General features: G+C 40.7%; 2 protein-coding genes across 6 annotated transcripts in view; one reads left to right on the top strand and one right to left on the bottom strand.

Moving 5' to 3' along the window:
* The window catches only part of LOC147032450 (uncharacterized), a 113,032-nt gene that overhangs the window by 60,119 nt on the left and 29,770 nt on the right, over nt 1–23,143 (bottom strand). For all 4 annotated transcript variants that reach the window (XR_015055164.1, XR_015055166.1, XR_015055165.1 and 1 more), the window contains exon 4: nt 16,111–16,263. Coding sequence is in view for 1 of the 4 variants with exons in the window: in XM_085870090.1 (XP_085726216.1) it covers nt 16,111–16,263 (153 nt within the window). In the remaining 3 variants the exon portion in view is untranslated. The remainder of the gene's footprint in view (nt 1–16,110; nt 16,264–23,143) is intronic.
* The window catches only part of LOC147032451 (transcription factor Sp9-like), a 107,318-nt gene that overhangs the window by 72,141 nt on the left and 12,034 nt on the right, over nt 1–23,143 (top strand). The gene's annotated exons all lie outside the window — the stretch shown is intronic.

The following is a 23,143-nucleotide window of genomic DNA, read 5'->3' as shown; positions in this document are numbered from 1 at the left end:
ATCGGAAATTGATTTTTTAATAATTTTTTTCCATTGCCAGACTTGAACGAAACTTGATATTGCGTGTCAATGTGAACTAAAAAACGGAGAAAAAAAAGTCGAAGAAATTATTGTGCGTAATCTTCTATATACAATTTTATTTATTAATGAACACGGAAGTATAAGATCAAAATGCCGATGTTTATTTTATGCTTAAAAATAAATCGTTCTTTGTCTATACTCAATGTCTGAGATTTTAAAAATGAATCATTTCAAGAAAAAAAAAGATAGCTCCAGCGAACTATACCACTGAGGTTGTTTGCATTGATCAAATTCTCACGAAGAGTACTTGACTGAATTTGGAATAGATTTTTTAATAATTTTTTTCGTTGCCCGATTTTAATGAAACTTGATACTGCAGGAGAATGGTGATTAAGGTGGGCCAAAAATTTTTGCGCCATCATGTACCGTTTTGGCTGTATTTCAGGAACATACATACATACGAGGCGCCGTGAGGAGGAGTGATGTAAGGGCCATATCGGCCAATTTGGAGTTAATGCCATATAGCACTATTTTAACCCTTCCCCTATCATCCGAGCCTATCATCATCATATTATTAAAAAAATTCCTCATACAGGATGAGAGTTTTTGTAATATATGAGACGACCCGTGAACCCGTCGGCTTCCTGTTGTGACAGTGGTTGATAATATGGAATAGGCAAAGCCTAGAAGTGAACGTAGAATTCTTCTTACATTCGCTTCTTAAATATATCAAATTAAACAGTCTGTTTGCTATGAAAAAATAAATATTACCTTAACATGACCTTCACAACAACAACAACTACACCGCCTCGAACAGGATCTCATCTGAAAAAAATAAATATTACCTCAACATTACCTTCACAACAACAACTACACCGCCTAGAACAGGATCTCATCTGAAAAAAAAAAAATTCCTCAACATCACCTTCACAACGACAACCACACCGCCTAGAACAGGATGTCATCTAAAAAAGATAAATATTACCTCGACATTACCTTCACAACAACAACTACACCGCCTAGAACAGGATCTCATCTGAAAAAATAAATATTACCTCAACATTACCTTCACAACAACAACTACACCGCCTAGAACAGGATCTCATCTGAAAAAACAAAATTCCTCAACATTACCTTCACAACGACAATTACACCGCCTGGAACAGGATCTGATCTAAAAAAATTAATACCAGAAGCGAACGTAGAATTCTTCTTACATTCGCTTCTGGCTTTACCTATAACTTGTTCACAACTGTATACGCAATTTCCGGTTACTTCGGCCTGGATTCGGGATTAGCGATCAAATAATGTAAATTACAATTTAAAGTTATTTTTTGATGATGCGGGAGATTTCTTTATTAAAATCAGTGGAGGAAATATACACCATGTCTGATATTATTTGGATCTTTCATGTCTCCGACGATGCCTTTATCTCCCGGCATGCATCATTCCCCATGACAAAAACCGGAAACAAACAAAAAAAAAAACAGAAACAAAACAAAAACGGAAGCAAAAGGGTCATAGCCAATGACACGGATTCACAATTGGCAGGGTATTGTGTTGATTTTGTTGTTTCCTATTCTCTCATGTGCACGCGTTAAGTAATATGGAATAGGCAAAGCCTAGAAGCGAACGTAGAATTCTTCTTACATTCGCTTCTGACGTTACCTAAAACTTGTTCACAACTGTATACTTGCCAACGAGACCGTGGTACATGTAAGCGCCGCACAGCTGATGATTTTGACGCAATTTCCGGTTACTTCGGCCTGGATTTGGGATCAGCGAACAAATAAAGTAAATCACGATGAAAAAATTTTTTTGATGATGCGGGAGATATCTTTATTAAAATTAACTTTGGGAAAAAAAGAATTGAATAAATGAATAAATAAACGATCACTTATAGTCAAAGAATAAAATAAATTAAAAGTTCCGAAAAGAGTTTCAAAATCACTCCCGGTAATGTTAAGTACAAAATAAACTCTTCCTGTCATGAAAAAAATCACTTTCGGAAGTGTAAAATTAACTTTGGGAAAAATATAATTGAATAAATAAATAAATAAACACTTCCAGTCATGATCTCCCGGCATGCATCATTCCCCATGACAAAAACCGGAAACAAAAAAACACCAGAAACAAAACAAAAACGGAAGCAAAATGGTCATAGCCAACGACACGGATTCACAATTGCCAGGGTATTGTGTTGTTTTTGTTGTTTCCTATTCTCTCATGTGCACGCGTTAAGTAATATTCACAAGATAGAAATAAAACCCAATCGTGTTTATACACCGCACAGCGTTTAACAACAACCGGAAGCAAAAGTCATAGCTAACGACACGGATTCCAAATCGTCAGGGCGATTGTGTTGTTGTTGTTGTTGTCGTTGTTGTTTCCTATTCTCTCACATGCATGCGTTAAGTATTAAGCTGACTTCGTTCGCTATAAAAATAATTTCAAAAAAAAAAAAAAGATAGCTCCAGCGAACTATACTGCGGAGGTTGTTTGCATTGATCAAATAATCCCGAAGAGTACTTGACTGAATTGGGAATTGATTTTTTTAATAATTTTTTTGTTGCCCGATTTGAACGAAACTTGATACTGCACACCGCAGGAGAATGGTGAGTAAGTTTGGCCCTATAATTTTTGTGCTGTCATGCACCATTTTGGCTGTATTTCGGGAACATACATACAAGATGAGTTTTATGAATATATATATATATATATATATATATATATATATATATATATATATATATATATATATATATATATATATATATATATATATATATATATATATATATATACACACACACACACACACACACACACACACACACACACACACACACACACACACATATATATATATATACACATACATATACAAAAAACACACACACACACGGTGTATGTGCATACACAAAACATGTATGCATATATACATATACAAAACAAACGCAATACCCTCTCCTTCGGCGAGGGTAATATTAGCATCGTTAAACATCTCAAAATCTTACTTAATAGAAAATAAAGTTCCCTTACTTGTGACAATTGATGCTTTTGACAGTTAATTCAACAGTTGACAGGGGCTTGAACTCAGGATGCTGAGGTCCCAAGCCAGCCCCTTTAACACTAAGTGAGGTCCCAAGCCAGCCCCTTTAACCACTAAGCCAACACCAGGCATATACATGTTATTAAATTGTTTTAATTCTTGTTACCCTCGCCAAAGGAGAGGGCATTGCATTTGGGTCCATTTCTGTCTGTCTGCACAGAACTTGTGTTTTTCTCCGCAACCACTTGTCGGATTGAGACGATTTTCACCAGAGGACAGACTACTCGTGTAAAATGTTTTCTTTATAATTATGACGTCATCGGTCCCGATGTGTAACCATGTTGGAAAAAAAGGAAAAACTTTTGACATTTGCATCTCTGAAACTGCACCAAGGAAAAAAATTGAAACTTGGCACATGACAAGTACTCCTCATGGGGAAGAAGTCTGATTTTTAGATCCTCGAGGAGGATCTCTAAGTCTTACTCACGTTCTTGTTCTTCTGCTTCTTCTTGTGGACTTTTTTGTTTCACAGCCTACAGTTTTCATCAAAACTTCCTGAAACTTGGCATATATATGTAAAAATACCCTGCGCAGACAGTAACCATCTCCGATTTTGAAAATTCCTCCTTGAAAAAAAGTTATGATGTCAAAATATCTCCACTAATGGAAATCGCCTAAAAAATTATCTCCGAAACTAGGCAAGCTTTTTGAATTCTGTTTGCGGGAATCGAACAGGGCATTAGCAGAGATGAATTACCGCACATATGATACATCACTATGACGTCATATCAATTTTTATGACGCCATTCCTATTTTTTGACATTTTTTTGTTTCACAAACAAGAGTTTTCATCGGATCTTCGTGAAACTTGCCATGTATATGCAGAAAGCCCACGTGCAGGCAGTAGCCATCTGCGATTTTGAAATTCTTCCTAGAAAAAAAGTTGATGTCATAATATCGCCGCTAATGGAAATCGCTAATACCATTATCTCCGAAAATAGGCAAGCTGTTTGAATTTTGTTTGCGGGAATCAAGCCAGGCATTAGCACAGAAAATTTATCGTAAACCTGATACATCACAATGACGTCATATTCGTTTTTATGACGTCATCATTAAGGACGAGGATCTTAGCTCATTTGAGCTTGTTAATTGACATCATCGGTGCCTTTGTTTTGATGTCATAATTGCATATGTAGAACACCATATCTGATCAGTATGAACATTTTTGAGGGTCATCTAGGGATAAAATAGTCCACAGAAAAAAATTTGATTACGGCAGTCACGTGATTTGGCCACCATTTTTTTTTTTAACCTTCAAAAATCTTCTCTGAAGTGGCTGAACAGATCGAGGCAAAACTTTACTCGTATGACTGCCTATCCATGCGGAACAAAAGGTTCACACATCTGATGTCATAGGTCACATGGTTTGGCAGCCATATTGGATTTACCCTAAAACCTACTAAAAATCTTCTCCAGAATGGCTGGACAAATTGAGGGGAACTTCACATAAATGTTCCCCAAGACAAGGGTATACAACTTTGTTAAGGAATAATTGATGTTACATGGCTTGCCAGCCATATTAGATTGATGAAAAATATTAAATAATGTTTTCTCTGGAACCGCTTAATCAATCAATGTGAAACTTCACAATTATGATCAAGTACTGATATGGAATAAATGTTTTAAATTTCAACTTGATTGGATGCATGGTCTGGCAGCCAGAATTATTTATTTATTTGAATGAGGCTCACTTGGCTGTGCCTGGATGGGTTTGAGGGTAGAAAAATGCAAATCCTATCCAGGTTGCTCCTGATGACTTCACATTTGCTTTTTGCTTGTTTGGGTTCCTTCTGATTACTCAAATGCAGGACTGTACCTATTTAGTCTTCCATTTGATTTGAAAAAAATTTCCTGTTAAAAATATATAACCTCTCTTTCAACAAGCACAAGAAAAAACAAAAAGGCTTCCTTGTTTTTTTTTTCTTTATATCATGATATTCATAATAATAATAATAATAATCTTGTACCTTCCTGAGATTAATTTCACAATAGTCTTAATGTGCATTCAAGATTCATGTTTAGGCAGATGCCTGTTTGAGGATTCAAAAAGAGAAAAAGGAATCCTCTTTGCTCTCATTCATTATAGTCTCATATTATGGCACCCCTTTCTACTCAGAAGATTACTTTTTTTCCTCAAACTTCTTTACTCCTGACTACAAATTCGATATTCAAGATTTTAGGCTCATGAAAGAAGAGGATAAAGAAGAGGACAACGCCTGTTTGAGGCATGTAATACGACATTTCCTCGATTATATATTTAAGCAGATATAAAAGAGCAAGTAATGTTCAGGGGTAATGATTGTAATATAAGATTACAGAGCCAGACGATACATGTGCACTAAAAAAAAAAAAAAAAAAAAAAAAAAAAAAACCTTCAATTCTTTGACAAAGGCACAATTTCACAAACATTTCCACAGAAAACAAGCACACAGATTTAAGTTGGGGCGACAATTGTGGTAAATTCACCACAATTGCATCAGTGAATAATAATAGATAGGATCGGGTGGATTGATCGAGGAATATTGTCTCGTAGTTGATGGTGGAAATAGATGGTAGAAAGCAGAAACTCACCAACTTGTCTGCAGTGGGAGAATAGCAAGCCCACTCTCTCAGACTATTGTTTGGAAACAAGGAGGATCTTCAGGGCTTTGGTCAGGTATGCATCAACACTGGAGTCACATTATAAAATAGAGTTAAGGTCCAAACATTGAGCAAAAATGCCGTGCACATTGCAAGGTGGTGAAGAACACCGATAAACTTGACCTTTCAAAGAATGTTGAGATAGCATCTCCCTTTTGTGGTTAGCTTTGAGGTTTGGTAATTCACAAAAAAAAATTGTAATAACAAAACTGGAGCAAATTGAAGCTCCAAAGCAGGCAGTCGGTAACTCTTCATTTTCTCTTGATCCACAAAAAAAAAGAAAAAAATTAGAGGGTTATCCAGGGAGATGGAAATGCTTAATGACATTTTGAAAAAAGACTGGGGCCAAAATTCTTCCCTGAGGTACACCAGCTTCCAAGTGGAGAAGTGATAAGCGATAGGGTGCAACATGCGCTGCTTGTGCATTAGGGGAAAAAACTATCAACTAAGTGGGAAGTGAAACCTGGATGCAATGAGTGTGAGAAGCACTGGATGTATTCATGAAGAGTGCAGCAGCATTTCATTTATAGTAGAGGGCCTTCATCGACTGCTTGGTCAGGAAAAGCAACGTGTCGAGGGTTGAGTAGCCTGGCAAGAAATTGAATTTCTATTCTGTAAAGAGCAAGTTAGAAACGGGAAATAAGGGTGTATATTGCATTGATCAATTTCACTATTTCCGCAAATGAGAGAAAGTTGACCAGTCTGTCATTGAGAGGATCTGGTTTGCTGTCTTATTACGGATAAAAGTGATGTTCATATTCCAAGTGAAAGATGACAATGCTGAAAGTGAAAGACTATGTACAGACGTAGGAGTAAGTCTTGAGGCAAACATCAACAATTGGAACAGCACTTGGTAAAATGCACACCTCTACTAGGCTTAACAGTTTACTTTGTGTATCCCACCGATAGGCCAGATTTGCATGCGGACATTAGCATAATCGATTTGGCTTGTTCTTGTCACCTGCACAACTCATCCAGCAAGTTTTGTCATAAACCATCCATAACTTTTTGAAACATCATGCTATATATCGTTTTGGAACAATCTCTCAATGGTGAAGAATCGCTTTTATATTAAAAAAAAAAATTCTCGTATCCGGATCCGATCCCGATCTTCACCAAAATCTAATCAATTTGGCCTTATCACACACACCCAGCATGCCCACCAAGTTTAGTCCGAATCCCTCCATAACGTTTTGAAATATTCTGCTCACAGACAGAGACAGACAAATGAGTGAAAACATAACTTCCGTCCACCTTTGGTGGCGGAGGTAATCACACACACACACACACACACACACACACACACACACACACACACACACACACACACACACACACACACACACACACACACACACACACACACACACACACACACCCACAGTCACAAAATAAGTGTCAAGGCTAACTAAAGCTGCTCCTTTTTGTCAGGAGAGAAACTCATATTGAAAATGGACATACACTATGTTGAAGGAAGAGAAGGTACTGAAACAGATTAGTTGGAGACCCACGAGTCCAGGAAGTCAGCTTGATTTGAATAGTATCAGACATAAAAGGTGAAGAGACTCAATATAGAAATCAAGGAGAGAATTTGGTTCGTAGGTAGATGCGTTGATGAGCTTGCATGAAGAGGGCGACAAATTGCTTGCATAAGTTGTGAAAAGACTGAAGGTTCCTCTCTGTTAGATTGGCCTTTCAAGCTTAAAAATAAAGTTTCTTGAAGCCAATTGGGCTTAATAGAGGGAGCAGAAGATAGCATTATTATTCTTTTTTTTTGTAAAGGAAAGTGGAATACGAGCAAAGGTCAGTCAACTCAATTGGATGATCTCCTGACTACAAATGCATTGCTCGCCAGTGTTTTTTCAGCTTTGCAAATGTGCAGTAAATGTCAATGCATTGGCACCTCTCTACAAGGAGGAAATAAACATTACCATTGGTGTTAAGGTTCGAGCGACAGTACAGTTTCATTCGCAAAACAACCGTGTTGACATCACGTGCTTTAAACCATCGTCACAGAGATTGGGATGAGGTGTGTGATATCAACCAGGTGATATTGTGAGACTGTAAGAACCAAAGCAAAACAAATATCACAAGCGATGAGGAAAAATATTTGAAATGCCACCAGCGTACTACTACCCAAAAGACTTGCATATGTTTGAGAAAGACAACCTGCATTTTTTTTTGTTGTTCTTACTTCTGCAAAGAAGTGCACACAAATGAAAAAGTGAACTTATTGTCCCCTCCACAGTAAAGCATCTATAAAGTGAAACACAAAGCTAATTTGAGCAAAATAATTAAAGATATATTTTGGGGACAATCATGCATTGACCATAATTAGACATGAAATACATTGCGGTCACATGCATTTTGTAACCAATCATGGACGAAACATGACTGCCTCAAAATACATTGCTCGTAAACTCGGTGAAACTGCAAGTGCTGTTTGAGGGTGCCTTTTTTCGCACAAGAAAATAAAGTGAAAAATTAGATAACGACCAGATCTAGTCAATCTGTTTTTTTTTCCGACTTGAGCAAGGCTCATGGAAGAGCAATATTAAACTGGCATTTGGGTACTGGGGCCAGAAATGGGCACAACCAGCAGGGGATTGAACAGGAAAATAATAGAGAGACAGAGAGAGGGGAGGAGAAGAAGCACTGACACCAAATAAGAGGGTTGCGTTAGGGGGAGTTAGTGGGGATAATAAACATCATGGGTCAGGATGGGTGATGATACAAGATGGCAGTGCACTGCACACTTGAAGCCATGGAGAAAAGAGTGGGAAAGAGTGGCATCTGGAAGGCTGTTCAATAGATGGGAGAAGCAAGAAATAAAACAGTTGAGGTGTGCAGTTAGCCTGGATTTGGGAAGTTTAACCAGGGGAGGGATATTGGAACAGATGCATGCATCGTGGAGTTGCTGGGATGGGTAAGTGGAATGAAAGAGCAGGAGGAGCAATATCAGAGAAGAAACGGTAAAAAACAGACACACCACCAACCTGCCTGCAATGTGAAAGAAAATAACTTGTGCTTTAACCTCATTGCGGGAGATTCCAATAATGTTGAGCGCTTTTATTTCAACAGAATCCAGGAAAGACAGATGTAATGCTTGGGGTAGCAGCCTGTCAGGGAGAGCAGTACTCCAATGAGGTATGGACAAATGCCTTGTACACTCTGAGTAACTCTGATTTTCCAAAGAAAGACTTGGATTGACGGAGGATGTCCAATTTGCAGTTGGCTTTGCAGGCCAGCTTTGCGATATGATCGGCCGAAGAGAGGGAGGGCATGGTTGATGGTGAGGCCTAAAAGCTTGAGAGATGGAACCGCTTCCAGTGGCTGACCATGAGAATAGATATGTGGGTTAGTTCGACAATCTTTCTGGAACAAATTGACGAGACGGTGAGATTTTCCAGGATGGAAGGACATGTTCCATTTATCAGACCAGCATCTAATCAAACCCAGATCAGCAGAGAGTGATGCAGTTGCAGTCTGCCAAACAGAGGGATGGGGGTACTGCACGACAGTGTGGAATCATCTGCAAAAAGAAAGATTGAGTTTTCCAGAGTATCGGAGAGGTCGTTAAAATGGACGAGGAAGACTGGGCCCAGCACACTACATAGGAGAACTCCAGCCTCCACTGGGAGAAGGGTGAAGAGCGTTCTATTGACAGCAATATACTAAGTGCATGAGTGGAGGAAAACGGATATCGAGGAATGAACGACTTTGTATGCACCAGGCAGAGAACTGGACAAGCAAAGCAGTAGTATGCCAGACTGCATCGAAAGCCTGAGAATGGCCCTGACGCCTTAATTGAGATTTAGGGCCTCCATTCATTGCTGAGAGAGGAGCAGCAGCATATCCAGATTTGAGTGACTATGACAGACTCCATACTCATGGTCCAAAACCACATTGTTTTAAAACTTCATATCAGCAGCACTGATGGATTCCATGACTTTCTTGTAAATGGAAGTACGCTCACTGGTCTGTGGTTCATAGGATCTGTTTTTGCACCCTTGTTGTAGAGGAAGGTGATGTTTGCTGACTTACAGGCCGGTGAGAGGCTGAACAGACGGAATAGGGCAGACAAAGGCGAAGCAAGAACAGCAGAGCAAGATTTGAGAACATGGGCACTGATGCCATCACAGTCCGTCGCCGAAGCAGGGTCAAGGCTGTGGCAAACTTTCAGTCAAAAATAATTCGAAGTCCAGTAGACAGTGGGTACGAGGTGGTGAGATGGGAGAAGAATGGGATCAGTAGTCTACATGAGACTTGGAGACAAACACAGAGTTCAGACATTCTTCCTTTAAATCAATTTTTGAGATTCGATTTGTTTCACTTAAACAAGATGATTTTCACCTGTTCATCTCCACGGCAACAGTTTACTAAACATTCAACTGGAGAGTTCATGGAACACCTTACCCCACGCAGTCTTGAGAAACAAGGACATGGGTGGGGTCTGCGAGCAGCAAATTTTATTTGTCGTGATGACGTAAAATGTCGGAATATTTCATCCAAGTACTGTTAAACGGAGGGGTTTTAAAAGTGCCAAAAGGACGATTTGTGTTCTACATTGTTCAAGTATATAATCCAATTGAAATAAAAGAAAGATTTTAAAGGTTGGAGAGAAAAATGAAAGTTTGGAAAGTTACCGCCATTGATGCAGCGTCTTTTACTCCACCATATTTAACATGCGACATAAGGTCTTCGTGCCCATGCATTGTATGTGTTATTTATGACATCCTTAAAAACTGTAAGTTTCCTGTTTGGAATGATTTTCAATTTTGTTTGAAGGCTGGATAGGCAGACAATAAAACAATTATCTCACCCCCCTCTGGGACAAATTCAGAGCCAAACTAAGGAAACACAGCAGGTTCATTTTCCAATTCATTTTCAAAATACAACATTCAATTGAAATCAAGTTGTTCCCCAATCATAAACCGACGTTTGCAAACAGACCGACCGACAGACAGACAATGTGAACCAATTGCTTCACTCCGCTTTTCACTTCGCATGCTCGGGGTAATTAACAAATACAGTGGCCTGCAAAAGTATTGTTACGTTTGAGGGGGGGTATGCATTCAAAGGGTAATTAGGATGTTTAATTAGGTATGCCATGCTGTTCGAGTTTACCAGGATCTCGATGTAATAAGTAGAAATTCAGTGGTGATAAGTTGTCTAGTAAATGTTCATTTCTTCAAGGGGGAAATGATAAATGTCACGTAATTAGATAGGGACACGGGATAGGGTAAGTGTGTCTGCGTCAACCCCTTTTGGTATTCTCTGAAGACTGGCCGTGACGTCACAGGACAGTTCAGCGGATGGCTCCGCCCCGTGATCACGATTGGCGGAAAGCGACGGCAGTGGGCCAATAAACGGCTCTATTGGAGGTGACGAGGGCAGAAGGATAAAAAGGTTCTGTTCGGGGTCGAAAAAGAAGAAAAAGAAGATTACAACCAGAACGCTCGTGTTTTTTTGGTGTGGAACCTGTGGCGGCAGAGAGCGTCCTGGTGGCTGTGCTGAGTCGACCGTGCTCTTGATCGTGCCTGGGAGCCTTGCCGAGCCTCGTGCCTCACTTTGGTTGGCTCTAGGGTTCTGCTGACTCGGAATACGGGGTCGGGCGGCGGGCGGACCTGCCTCCCTCTCCTGCTCGCGGCTTGGCGCGGGAGCTGGTTCCCTGGCGGCTGTGGGCGGACTTGGGCCAGGACCAGGAGGTCGACAGCACCGCGGTTTCGCCTGCCCCCCCACCCCCTGGCGAGAGTAAGGCCGGCTCGTCCGGCGCCGATCCAGGGACAGTTGCGTCCACACCACGGTCCAGCCTGACCACCAGAGATAGCTACGTTTTGTGTGTGTGTGTGTATGTGTGTGTCTGCTTGGCGCCTTAGAGGGATTGAGAACTGTATATTCATTGGAATTGTCTGTGTTTTTCCCCACGCCCGATCCCACACCATCCCGTCGAATCGCCCCGGATCCCTCTTCTTGCCAAGTCTTGTTATTTCTGGTAATTATAAAAAAGGAATAAACATCATCAACTCAGTGAAAAGTGACTCGTGCCACCTTCCTCGTCCCGTTTGCAGCAGAGCGATTAGAACCGCCATGTTTGGGTTATAAATAAATAAATCGCCTCCATCGTTTCGGCTCATTCTACGTTGGCGGGACTGTTCAAGTCCCGTGGACGTCACAGTATTCACCCCTTTCCAAAGTTTTCACATGTTGCTGCTACCTGAACTTATTACCTCTGCCACCAAAAGTAGAAAGTAGTTATGTTTTCACCAGTCTGTCTATTTGGCAATCACCTACAGGTCACAATTCCAAACCAATCATCATGAAACTTTATTAAGTCGGAGACATAGTCTCAACTGAGAAGCCGATTGATGAGGTCAAAGGTCATCTTGAGGTCAAATTTCTAAAATCATCAATTTACATCCGATTAACTTTAAAATTAAACAGCAATTGCATCGTCCATCACTAAATTGAGAAAGCAACTATTTTTGAGGTCAAAAGGTCAAAGATCAAACTTCTAAAATCATCAATTTCAATCTGAAAAATAATCAATTTTCATCCGATTGATCTGAACTTTGATTAAGATTGTCAATTTTATTCTTAACGAAATGGACAATTTGATGCATCTATGGCAACCTTTGGAGAGGAGGGGGGGGTGGATTTTGCAAGTATCGTGCGATGCACGACATAATTTTCTTGTTTGTCTGTTTGTGTGCAGGATATCTCTAAAAGTTGTGGACCGATCCGGATGAAATTTTGTGGACAGGTTGGGTGTGTGACAAGGATGAACTGATTAGATTTTGGTGAAGATCTGGATCCGGATCCGGATACTAGAATTTATAAAAATGATTCCTCACTACTGAGGGATCGGACCAAAAATGATATATAGCATGATGTCTCAAAAAGTTGTGGATGGATTTGGACAAAACTTGGTTGTATGACAAGGAAGAATTGATTCAATATTGGTGAAGATCTGCATCCGGATCCGGATACGAGAATTATTTAATTTCTAAGTGGATCTTCACCATTGAGCGATCGGGCCAAAAAACGCGATATATAGCATTATATTTAAAAAATGTAATGGGCCCGATAAACTGTGAATAATTTTGATGAAGAGAAAAATCAGATGATTCTTCGTTGCATAAGTATTCAAACTCCTTCCCGAATTAACCCAAAATCACTTCAAATTATTTGTTTGAAAGGAGACAAAATCAGTGTAATAGGTTTCACCTACATATAATCAGTGGTTTAACTTAGAAATTAAACTCCTCCACTTATCTAAAGAGTTTTAAGGTGCAACTCACTTGGTCAACTAACAAGGCTAATATAAAGACCAACGAGCTTTCCAAATAAGTCAGACAAAGTTGTGGAGAAGCACCATACAGGAGAGGGTTATAAGACTATTTCAGTCACTCATTATCCCTTTGAGTGCGGTGAAATTCATTCATTAAGAAGTGAAAGACGTATCATACAACACAGACTCGATTGAGATCAAGTCGCTCATCGAAACTGAGCAGCAGGGCAAGCAGGAAACTGGTTCAGGATGTCACTGTAAATCCAACAATGACTTTGAAAGATCCGCAAGACTCTGTGCCTGAAATGGGGGCCAGTGCTCATCAATTATCAATATCCCATTCCCTTCACAAAGCTGGCCATTAGTGACAAAGACGCATCTAAAAGCTCGTTTGGAGTTTGTGAAAAAGCATTCAATGATACTGCAGGCATGTGGAGAAACGTTTTGTGGGCAGACGAGACAAAAATTGAACTTTTTCGTCTAAATTGAAAGCGTTACGTCTGGTGCAAGCACATCACCCAGTCAACACCATCACCACTGTCAAACAAAGTGGTGACAGCGTCGTGTTATGGGGCTGCTTTTCATCAGCAGGGACTAGCAAGCTCGTCTGGATAGAAGGGACAACGAATGGTGCAAAATACAGGAGAATCCTTGATGCAAACCTGCTCGAGTCAGCCATTAATCTGATACTGGGTAGGAGATTCACGTTACAGCAGTATGATGATCTTGCAGCACAAAGCTTAAGCCACACTGGAGTGGCTGGACAAGAAGAAAATAAATGTTCTTGAGTGGCCCAGTCAAAGTCCAGACTTAAACCCAATCAAACATTTATGGTGAGACTTTAAGATCGCAGTCCATCCATCGATGATCCCCATCAAACTTGGCAGAACTGGAGAAATTTTCGCATGAAGAATGGGCAAACATTTCACCATCTCACTGTGCAAAGCTGGGAGAGATCTACCAAAAAAGACTCATGCCAGTCATTGCTGCAAAAGGTGCTTCCACCAAGTACTGAGCTAAGGGGCTGAATACTTTTGCAACCAGTGAATTTTGATTACCTCCCCCACTGAAGGTGAAGGAGGTTATGTTTTCATCCCCTTTCTGTCTGTTTGTTGTTTGTCTGTTTGTGTGCAGGATATCTCAAAAAGTTGTGGATAGATCTGGATGAAATCTTGTGGACAGGTTCGGTGCATGACAAGGACGAACCGATTCGATTTTGGTGAAGATCCGGATCCGGATCTGACTACTAGAATTTTTAAAGTGATTCTTCACCATTGAGAGATATGGCCAAAAACGATATAGTACTGTATTGTATGATATTTCAAAAATGTATGGAGCCCGATATGTTCTCGTGGATCAGACATTACGTGGCGGAGGTATGCGCTCCACCGAGTGCCATTCTAGTTTGTACATGTTTTTTGCAGCTATTCCTGACATGTAACCTTCAACTGTAACAGTGTTCAGTTTGACATTTTTAGTTATGAATAGAAAAGTTCATTTTGAAAAATTATTTCTACATAATTCGTAATTCATCTAAATATGGCATGATTGGTAGGGGGTGAATAGTTTTGCAGGCCACTGCAGCTATGCTGTCATACCAAATCAAGCACACCAGGCCAAAAAAGGCGATTTTGTTTCATAAATTTAAGATTCCAACATGTATAACCATTATTGTTTAGAGTGTCTTGTCAACCACCATAATATTCAAGTACATCTACAATTGTCATGAGCATGAATCAGCAGCAACAGAATAAATTTCATAGATAAAATAAAAAGGTTCAGGAATTTCATTTTTAATGAGAAAAAGGTTCAGGAAGTCGCCTCCAATTATAATTTTAAAAAATTACCCCCATGTGGGGGTGATGGTCATCTCTATAATACCACAAGTTCTCAATGTTCAGTTATGACCAAAGACTACTGCGCATCTCCACTGCGCAGTTTGGTTAAAGATGACTCGGCATTTTGGTGCGCACGCACGGAATTATATTTTGAAAATAAATGCCGACGTTTACATTTCGGGTTTTGAAACTTTTGCACCTTCGGTGGAAAATGTATAAATATACAATGTCAGCTGCTATGCAATGACACCATTCACTAACTTTTACCATGCCCAGTAGAGAATATATAGCCTCCTGAAGGTCGGGCAGTTTTTGCAAACTTTGAAGTCACGTGATGCGAAAACGAAAGCGAAATTCGAAAATCGGTCCTGACAAAATTTAGATATTGTCCCATACATTCATATGCCACAATCAAATTCAAGATCGCTTGAGAAATGGCAGAGGAGATCGAATTTGAAAATCGTCATTTTCGCAATTTCAAAGGCCTCGTGACCTTGACCTTGGTGACCTTGAAAGTCATACCATCGTATACGTCTCATCGACCTCTATCAGGATCACTAATGACCAGATCTCCCGCTTCAACTTCATCGTGAACGGACGGATGGACGGACGGACGACGGATCAAAGGACATCGACACCCATATTATTAGGTCATGCTCAAAGAGATGACCTAAAAATATAAAAGGCTAAAAATGTGTTTTATAGTTATATTTCATTTCCCCTTCCTTCCTTCTTTGCGAATCGTATCGGCGTTTTTGGCCATCTTCCAGATCACGTGCCGATCAAACGGGAAGGAAATTCAAAAATCAGTTCGGTTAGATACAAGATAATATTTTTTACTTTCATAATAAATAAACAGTTGCCGAATATCTTGCAGAATGGCAGACGAGATAGGTTTTGAAAATGGCGATTTTTATAACTTACGTGACCTCGTGACCTCGACCCTGACCTTGAACCCGGACAAAAGTTATATCGTTGTGCAACACTCATCGACCTCTACCCACATACTAAGTTTCAACAATATCGGAAAGAAAAATTGTTGACGGACGGACGTACGGACAGACATTTGGTCCGGCTTTATGAGGTCATCTCGGTAGAGATGACCTAAAAAGGAGAAATACCTTGAAAGCTTCATATATTTTAAACACAAGTGACGAGTCACCACTTCAATTGCAAAAAGAGAGGCCTTTGGAAGAGATGTCACTCACCAATTGGGGAACGTCCTGTTGTGGGCCTCAGCGGTGGTCTTCCTGTGGCAAAGAGCCCTCCCATTCCAGTGCTGCCAGCCACATTAAATGATGTCCCACTTGGTCGGCCATCACCTCTGCTTCCTACTTTCACAGCTCCAGATGCCTTTGGTTCTACATAGACACAGGACAAAATTCCTTGACACTACTTTACAACCTTCAGACAGATGTGTATATATATATATATATATATATATATATATATATATATATATATATATATATATATATATATATATATATATATATATATATATATATATATATATATATATATATATATATTGATAGATTTCAGAATTGGATCTGACAAATGCACACAACATCCAGGTCCTCAGATAGTTATTTCCATAAATGCATGTTCAGAATAGACCCATCCCCTTGTCTAGTGGGATTATAACTCTTTGAAGTGTTGGAGAAGGGTATAGAACAGATTCCCTTTGTTATGGGATAACCTTTTCCTCTTTACAAAACGTTCATGACGTATGATTTTACGCGCAGCCGTTAGTCCAACGGAGACTTATTCTACTCCTTTCCATCAGGACGCAATGGCTTGGAAATAGACTATTTATTTACACTTTGGACTTGCAGGACATTTGATTAAGCACACCATGGGCTTTTCCTGAAGTTATTCTGATGGTCAGACAAAGCTGTCGATCATTTACCTCAGGTATCCACCTTTTTCCATTGATGTTCGCACCCACTTCTCTTTCACCAACTTTTTCCACCAACGCCCGACTCCCCACGGACGCTGGCTGGCCCCTGTCCGTGTCAGGCTGAACGGGAAGGTGATGGTTGCCGTTGAGGTTTTATGAGCGCTTCACGTTTTTGCTCGGTAATTCCAGAAAATGGCCGCTCTCGTTGTAGCATTGACATGGCATTGCAAGCCAGGTCTGTGTTAATTGGGAGCTTCATTTTGTTCGATGGTGGAGAAGGAATGATCGCGGGGTTTGACAGTTGGAGGTCACGTGCAGAGATGCACCAATAGGCAAGCTGGATTTGGCTGAAGTCTGCTTGAGGCTCCGCCCACACTGGTCGCCGATAAAAAGGATGAGAGGACCACCTTCCTTACACAGTTGGTGAAAGCTCCTGACTATTGGTTACTGTTGCCGACAGCTCCTGACCGTTGGTTACAGCTCCTTACAGCTCCTGCCCGTTGGTTACAATTGGAGACAGTTACTGACGGTTCCCTAGAGCTCCTGACCGTTGGTTACGGTTCCTGATAGCTCCTGACGGTTGGTGACGGTTGGACCATTCCTGCTGGTTCTGCTTGGTACCTGGCTCTTGGCGTACCTGATTATTGGTGTCCCTGGTTCCTGGAGGTGACGTTGATTGGTGTTTGAGCCTATTTGCGGGTGGGTGCAAGGCGAGACAGGGCGCTGGCCCTGGACCCTGGCACGCTCCCACATTTTGGGTCATTTTAGTAGACGCACGTTGACTTCTGCCTTGGTATGCAGAGACCGAATTTCTTTTCACCCTGAATGATCTGCTGGGTACCCATGTCTTGTATTTAATTGATAAGTGAGGCACAGTGATAAGAATCTGCTCTTTGTCTATTTTTCTGCAACTGTTTGTTGAATTATTTTGTTGTTTGAGGTAATTTTGTTGATCGATTATTTTGATTGATTTGATTTCCTCCATTTACATTGCAAGGAAATAAAACGTTCTTCAGTTTACTTATTTTTCTTTATAATAAATTCCTTGTTGACGTTTCAACCTGTCCGTGTTTGTCATTTCCTTCGATTGATCCAGCATTGTCCGAACCCAGATAGACTGGGAGGTAATTCCCAAACTAATTAACCTGTCATAGTCGGCATGCACCGGCGGTAAATGCTCAGCTGCCCTACTTAAGATAAGAGTAGTGCATTACCGAGGGCGCGTTCCCCAATCAGGAGGCCACGCGACCTCTAGTTAAACGGCAAATTAGACGGTGGACACTGGAACGCATGGTTAACCGATTGGCGTTCGTGGTTGTTAAGCAACCCATCGTACCATGAAATTAATTGTGAGTGGTGGTCCCAGGTCCGGTTCTTCCGAGGAGAAACGAGGATTAACCCCCTCATAATACACTAGGTACCAGTGGCCATAACTAATTATATATATATATATATATATATATATATATATATATATATATATATATATATATATATATATATTGTTACGGTTGTGGAAATTCGCAGAGCACCATAAAGGATATCCCCAATCGATAAGTTATATCGATAAGTGTGTGTTCAGATAGATTTCCCCACCGTTGTTTAATGGGAATTTTCCGTGTTATCAGGGCTGTGATCTTTAAGTTAGCCGTTATTCTTTGCTATCGTTATTTTGGACCAACCACACCTCTCACGACCACCACGCCACCATTACAACAACCACGATCACCTCAACCACGATCACCTCAACCACCAACCACACCACCACAACCACGCTACAACCCTCTCCGCATCAAAAACCGTCTCTGCCATGGAGAAAGAAGAAGGCGTTCCGATAACGCACGGATTTTTCCTCTTACTTTCCCACGCTTCAGGACGGAGGAGGGGCGAGCGGAGGGAGAATAAAGAAGAGCGACCGAAATGACTACTATGAAAAACCCCGACCCACGAGGAAAACACCCCCCTTCTGGAAGTTTCCCGCAGGAGCTGGAAGGAGGGCAGGGTGGGAAACCAAGTGGGATAAAAGCCCGCGCTGGAAGAGCGAAGGGGGCTGTCGAGCTGTCTTGGTCTATGGGTTGGTTGTTGGTCGGGTTGGTGGAGGTCTCGGTCTGGGTGGAGCAGCGAGTCGGTGGAGGTCTCGGAAGTGTGGAGCTGTGGGCAGCCGCGTTCGAGCCTGGAGTCCCCGCAGTCGGTGAGGAGCTTGAGAGGGTCCACCGAGGGTCGCCCAAACCAAGTCACCACGAGGGTGAAGGTAACCTGCAGCGGCCTCTTGGAGTTCCTTTGGTCAACCAAGCTCCTTGAACATAAAGGCTTACGGGTCCAGTCTGACTCCCTTGTCGGTGAGGGGGTCTTTTCTTTGCTTTTATTTTTGTGTGAATGTTGTGGCGTCATGTCCCGCAAGTAGAACTGTGTAAGTGCTTGTAAATAATAATAATAATAATAATAATAATAATAATAATAATAATAATAATAATAGACGGTTGTAGTTCTTCTTGTCGTGCCTTTCTTTGCCTTGCATAAATGTATACATTCATGCCTGCATACGTGCCATTATAAATAAATCTCCTTGTGTGAATGTTAACCCGTTCGTTGTGTCCTCTTTCCCCATTGAACCGCCGTATTGCTCTCGGAATTTAGCAGGCTTTTAAATAGCCGATAATAGAATCGGGTCCAACGAGGCCTGGCGATAATACACCGCTCGGTTATCCCAGAACGGAACGAACCACTTAAGCAGCTCGTGTCCAAGCAGGCCTTCGTTGAGGTATGGTCTCTTGGTAGTCTGCCCGTGCGAATACATAGGTATATCGATAATTCGGCGATTGACCCTGTCGCGCGCGGGTAGAGTGTTGACTCGGCCGTGGTGTGCGTTTGGAGCACACCCGTGACTGGTTTCCGGCGTTGTTCCGGAAGGTCGCGATGAAATTGTCCGTCCGGTGGGCGAGATGGCCGCCATTGGCAAAAGCGGAAGTCCGCACGCTGGGCGGGCGGGAAATTCGTAACAATATATATATATATATATATATATATATGTACATATATATACATACATACACACACACACACACACACACACACACACACACACACACACACACACACACACACACACACACACACACACACATACATACATATGCAAAAATCACTGCCACTTTGGAACCCCACCCCATCCCCTCCTTTCCCATATGCCTCATACAGGCTTTGTCCTCTTCTTACTCTCATTTCATCCCAATCTCATTTCCTTTCTATCTTGTAATCTCCCCTCTTTCTGGTGTTCTCACTCTACCCCCAACTCCCACACTACGTAATAGAAAGACAGGCCCTAAACATTCCCTTGGATGAAGCGTGTTCAAACATTTTTGCATTATGAGGAGATCATTCGATATGCAAATGGACAAAGGGCCAGCCTACTGAACATACAAGTCATGGGAAAACATTACAACATGTGTGATACAACAACCATCATAAAGTAAAAGCACAAGCAACATTATGCAATGTTATAATACCTTAAAGTTCTTAGAAAGTGAGTTTGATAGTAGAGGAAGTGGAAATAAACAACACCATCCTCACAATACCTAGGCACCAGACCAACATCTGAAAACTCCACCGAATTAAGATCACTTAAGAAGGCTCACACCAGCCCTCTCACGATGATCCCACGACAGAGCACTTTCAATGCTGTTTGGTAACAATCCTATAAGCCAAAGCAAATAGACTATTGGAAAACATGTGGCCCAAAGGTTGTCATTTGGACACCTCACCTGATAAAAAGTGATTTTAAAAGCTACTTTTTAAATAATTCAACCTTTGAGTAACAAAAAAAAAAAATTTGATCAAATATGTACTGAACTTTGAACCCCCTTTTTGTATAAAGCAAGTCAAAACTTTAGAACAGAACTTTGCACCTATATTTCTGCAGGTATGTTCAGACACATGGCACAGATAGCATCATCACTTTAAGAGATTCCTCACCAGTACACTTCCTGGACAGTTAAACAAAATAGATGCAATCATAAACAGGCAAACAGGAGAAACGCTGCTAGCATGTGCAAGGGTATACATGTGGATTGCAATTAGTGTTATCATCTTAATGTACACCTTTGCAGTGTCATGGATTTAAAAGGACAATAAAGCTATATAAAATCCTTCAAGATGGATTGAAAAACCAATCATTTGGATTAAAAAGGTACATTCCTGCATCAACAGACCTTTATTTATTTTCTTTTTGAATGTGAGTGATCGTAATCCAAGTGATGGGGACACCAAAGGGCTAAAAACAAATCACAGTGTGGATGACAATTTGCACCTAGAATGGCACTCAGTGGAGCACATGCCTCTGCCGGGTTGAACAGTTTACATTTTGCATCCCACCGATGGATCTGAATCTGGAACAACCAAAATCTAATCGGCTTGTTCCTGTCACCTTCCCAACTCATCCACCAAGTTTTGTCATAATCCGTTCGCAACTTTTTGAGACATCGTGCGATCTATCGTTATCCCTCAATCGTGAAGAATCGCTTTAAAAATTAAAACATTCTCGTATCCAGATCTTCACCGAAATCTAATCGATTCGTCCTCGTCACACACCCAACTTGCTCATCAAGTTTCATCCGAATCCATCCATAACCTGAGATATCCTGCTCACAGGTAAACAAACAAACAAGAAGACGTCGTGCAGAGCACGATACTTGCAAAATCCATAAAACAAATTTGACCTAAAAAAATAACTGGTGGTTGAATTCAATGATGAAATATGCAACTCCTCTTCAAATTTCAAGTCAATGAGATGAAAATTGAGGATTTTAGAAATACCTCCTTAGTTGTTGACCTTGGGCCTATGTTGACCTTTTCTTCCATGTTGACCTATAAAATAATTGGTGGTTAAATTCAGTGACCTGAAGTATAAATCCGCTTCAAATTTCAAGTCAATCGGATGAAAATTTAGGATTTTGGAGATCCCACCTATGTTGACCTTTTGCCCCTTTTCCCTCAAAAACAATAGGCTTCTTCCTTATGACAAACTTTACCATGTGGTGAAGTTTTGTGAAGATCAGTTTAAAATTGTGACCTGCAGGCAACAAACAGACAGACAGACAGACAGACAGACAGAATAACAAAATCGACTTACCAATATACTTGAAAAATCTTCGATTTTGCCACAAACAGAAAGAAAGACAAACAAACAGGGGTGAAAACCTCTGTCCACATTTGGTGGTGGAGATAATTAATGCACTATATTTTAACGGTTTTGTATTTTTTGACGAGTTCCTTGTCATTGGCCTGAACAGTTAAAATGACAAAAGCAAGTTATTATACTTCGTGTCACAACATATGTTGCTTTCCCCTCCCCCACCCCACCGCAACATCCATCTTAATGCTATCAACAGCAACCCAAAATAATTTTATGTTTTAGACATCAATCATTATCAGCTTTATAATGATATGCCAAGCTGTCTTGTGTAAAAACAGACACACAATACAAGAGATGCGTAACACTTATTATCTTCACCACCTAAGGTGGACAGAGGTTATATTTTCACCTGTCTGTCTGCGTTTGTTATGAGGAAAAATTTTCAATTTTCGTCATACGTCAGTGTCTCATTTGTTTGTAGCACGGCACGGCACAGCAGTGTGATAACTCACGAACACTTTCAGCTATCTTCGTAAAACTTTAGCAGAGGATTCTGAAGGACAAAAGTGAGGCTGTCAATGTTTTTTAACTATACAAGTCAAAGGTCAAGGTGGCAGTGACGTCATTTGCATGATTTTCATCATACCTGTCAGGCTACTGCCTGGCACCTTCTTGTCAGTTTGTCTGTGAGCAGCATATCTCAAAAAAGTGTGGACTGATTCAGACGAAATTTGGTGGACAGGTTTGGTGTTTGACAAGGACTAATTAATTGGATTTTGGTGAAGATCCAAATCCAGATCTGGATACGAGAATTTTTTAATTTTTAAAGTGATTCTTCAGCATTGAGAAATGGGGCCAAAACCATATATTACATGATATTTCAAAAGGTTGTGGACGGAATTGGACAAAATTTGATGGATGAGTTGGGTAGGTGACAAGAACAAGCGAATTCATTTTTGATTTAGGTCCAGATCTAGATCTGGCCTCTCGGTGGGATGCAAAGCTAAACTGTTCTGCGTGGCTGAGGCATGGTATGCGCTCTACCGAGTGACATTCTGGTTTTAATATCGATATGAGGCTCATTATGGAGATTTACACAGATCACATTCAGGATAAAGAGCTTTGTTGACATCAGTGTGCTTTAACATGAATTACCAGGACAATAGTTGATGCTGGACAAACACATATGGTATATTTGGCATTTGAA

The sequence above is a fragment of the Eptatretus burgeri genome, chromosome 2, assembly GCF_056783735.1.
Source record: "Eptatretus burgeri isolate ZD-2024b chromosome 2, Ebu_testis_v1, whole genome shotgun sequence".
Lineage (NCBI taxonomy): Eukaryota > Metazoa > Chordata > Myxini > Myxiniformes > Myxinidae > Eptatretus > Eptatretus burgeri.
This window is presented reverse-complemented; position numbering and strand designations above follow the sequence as displayed.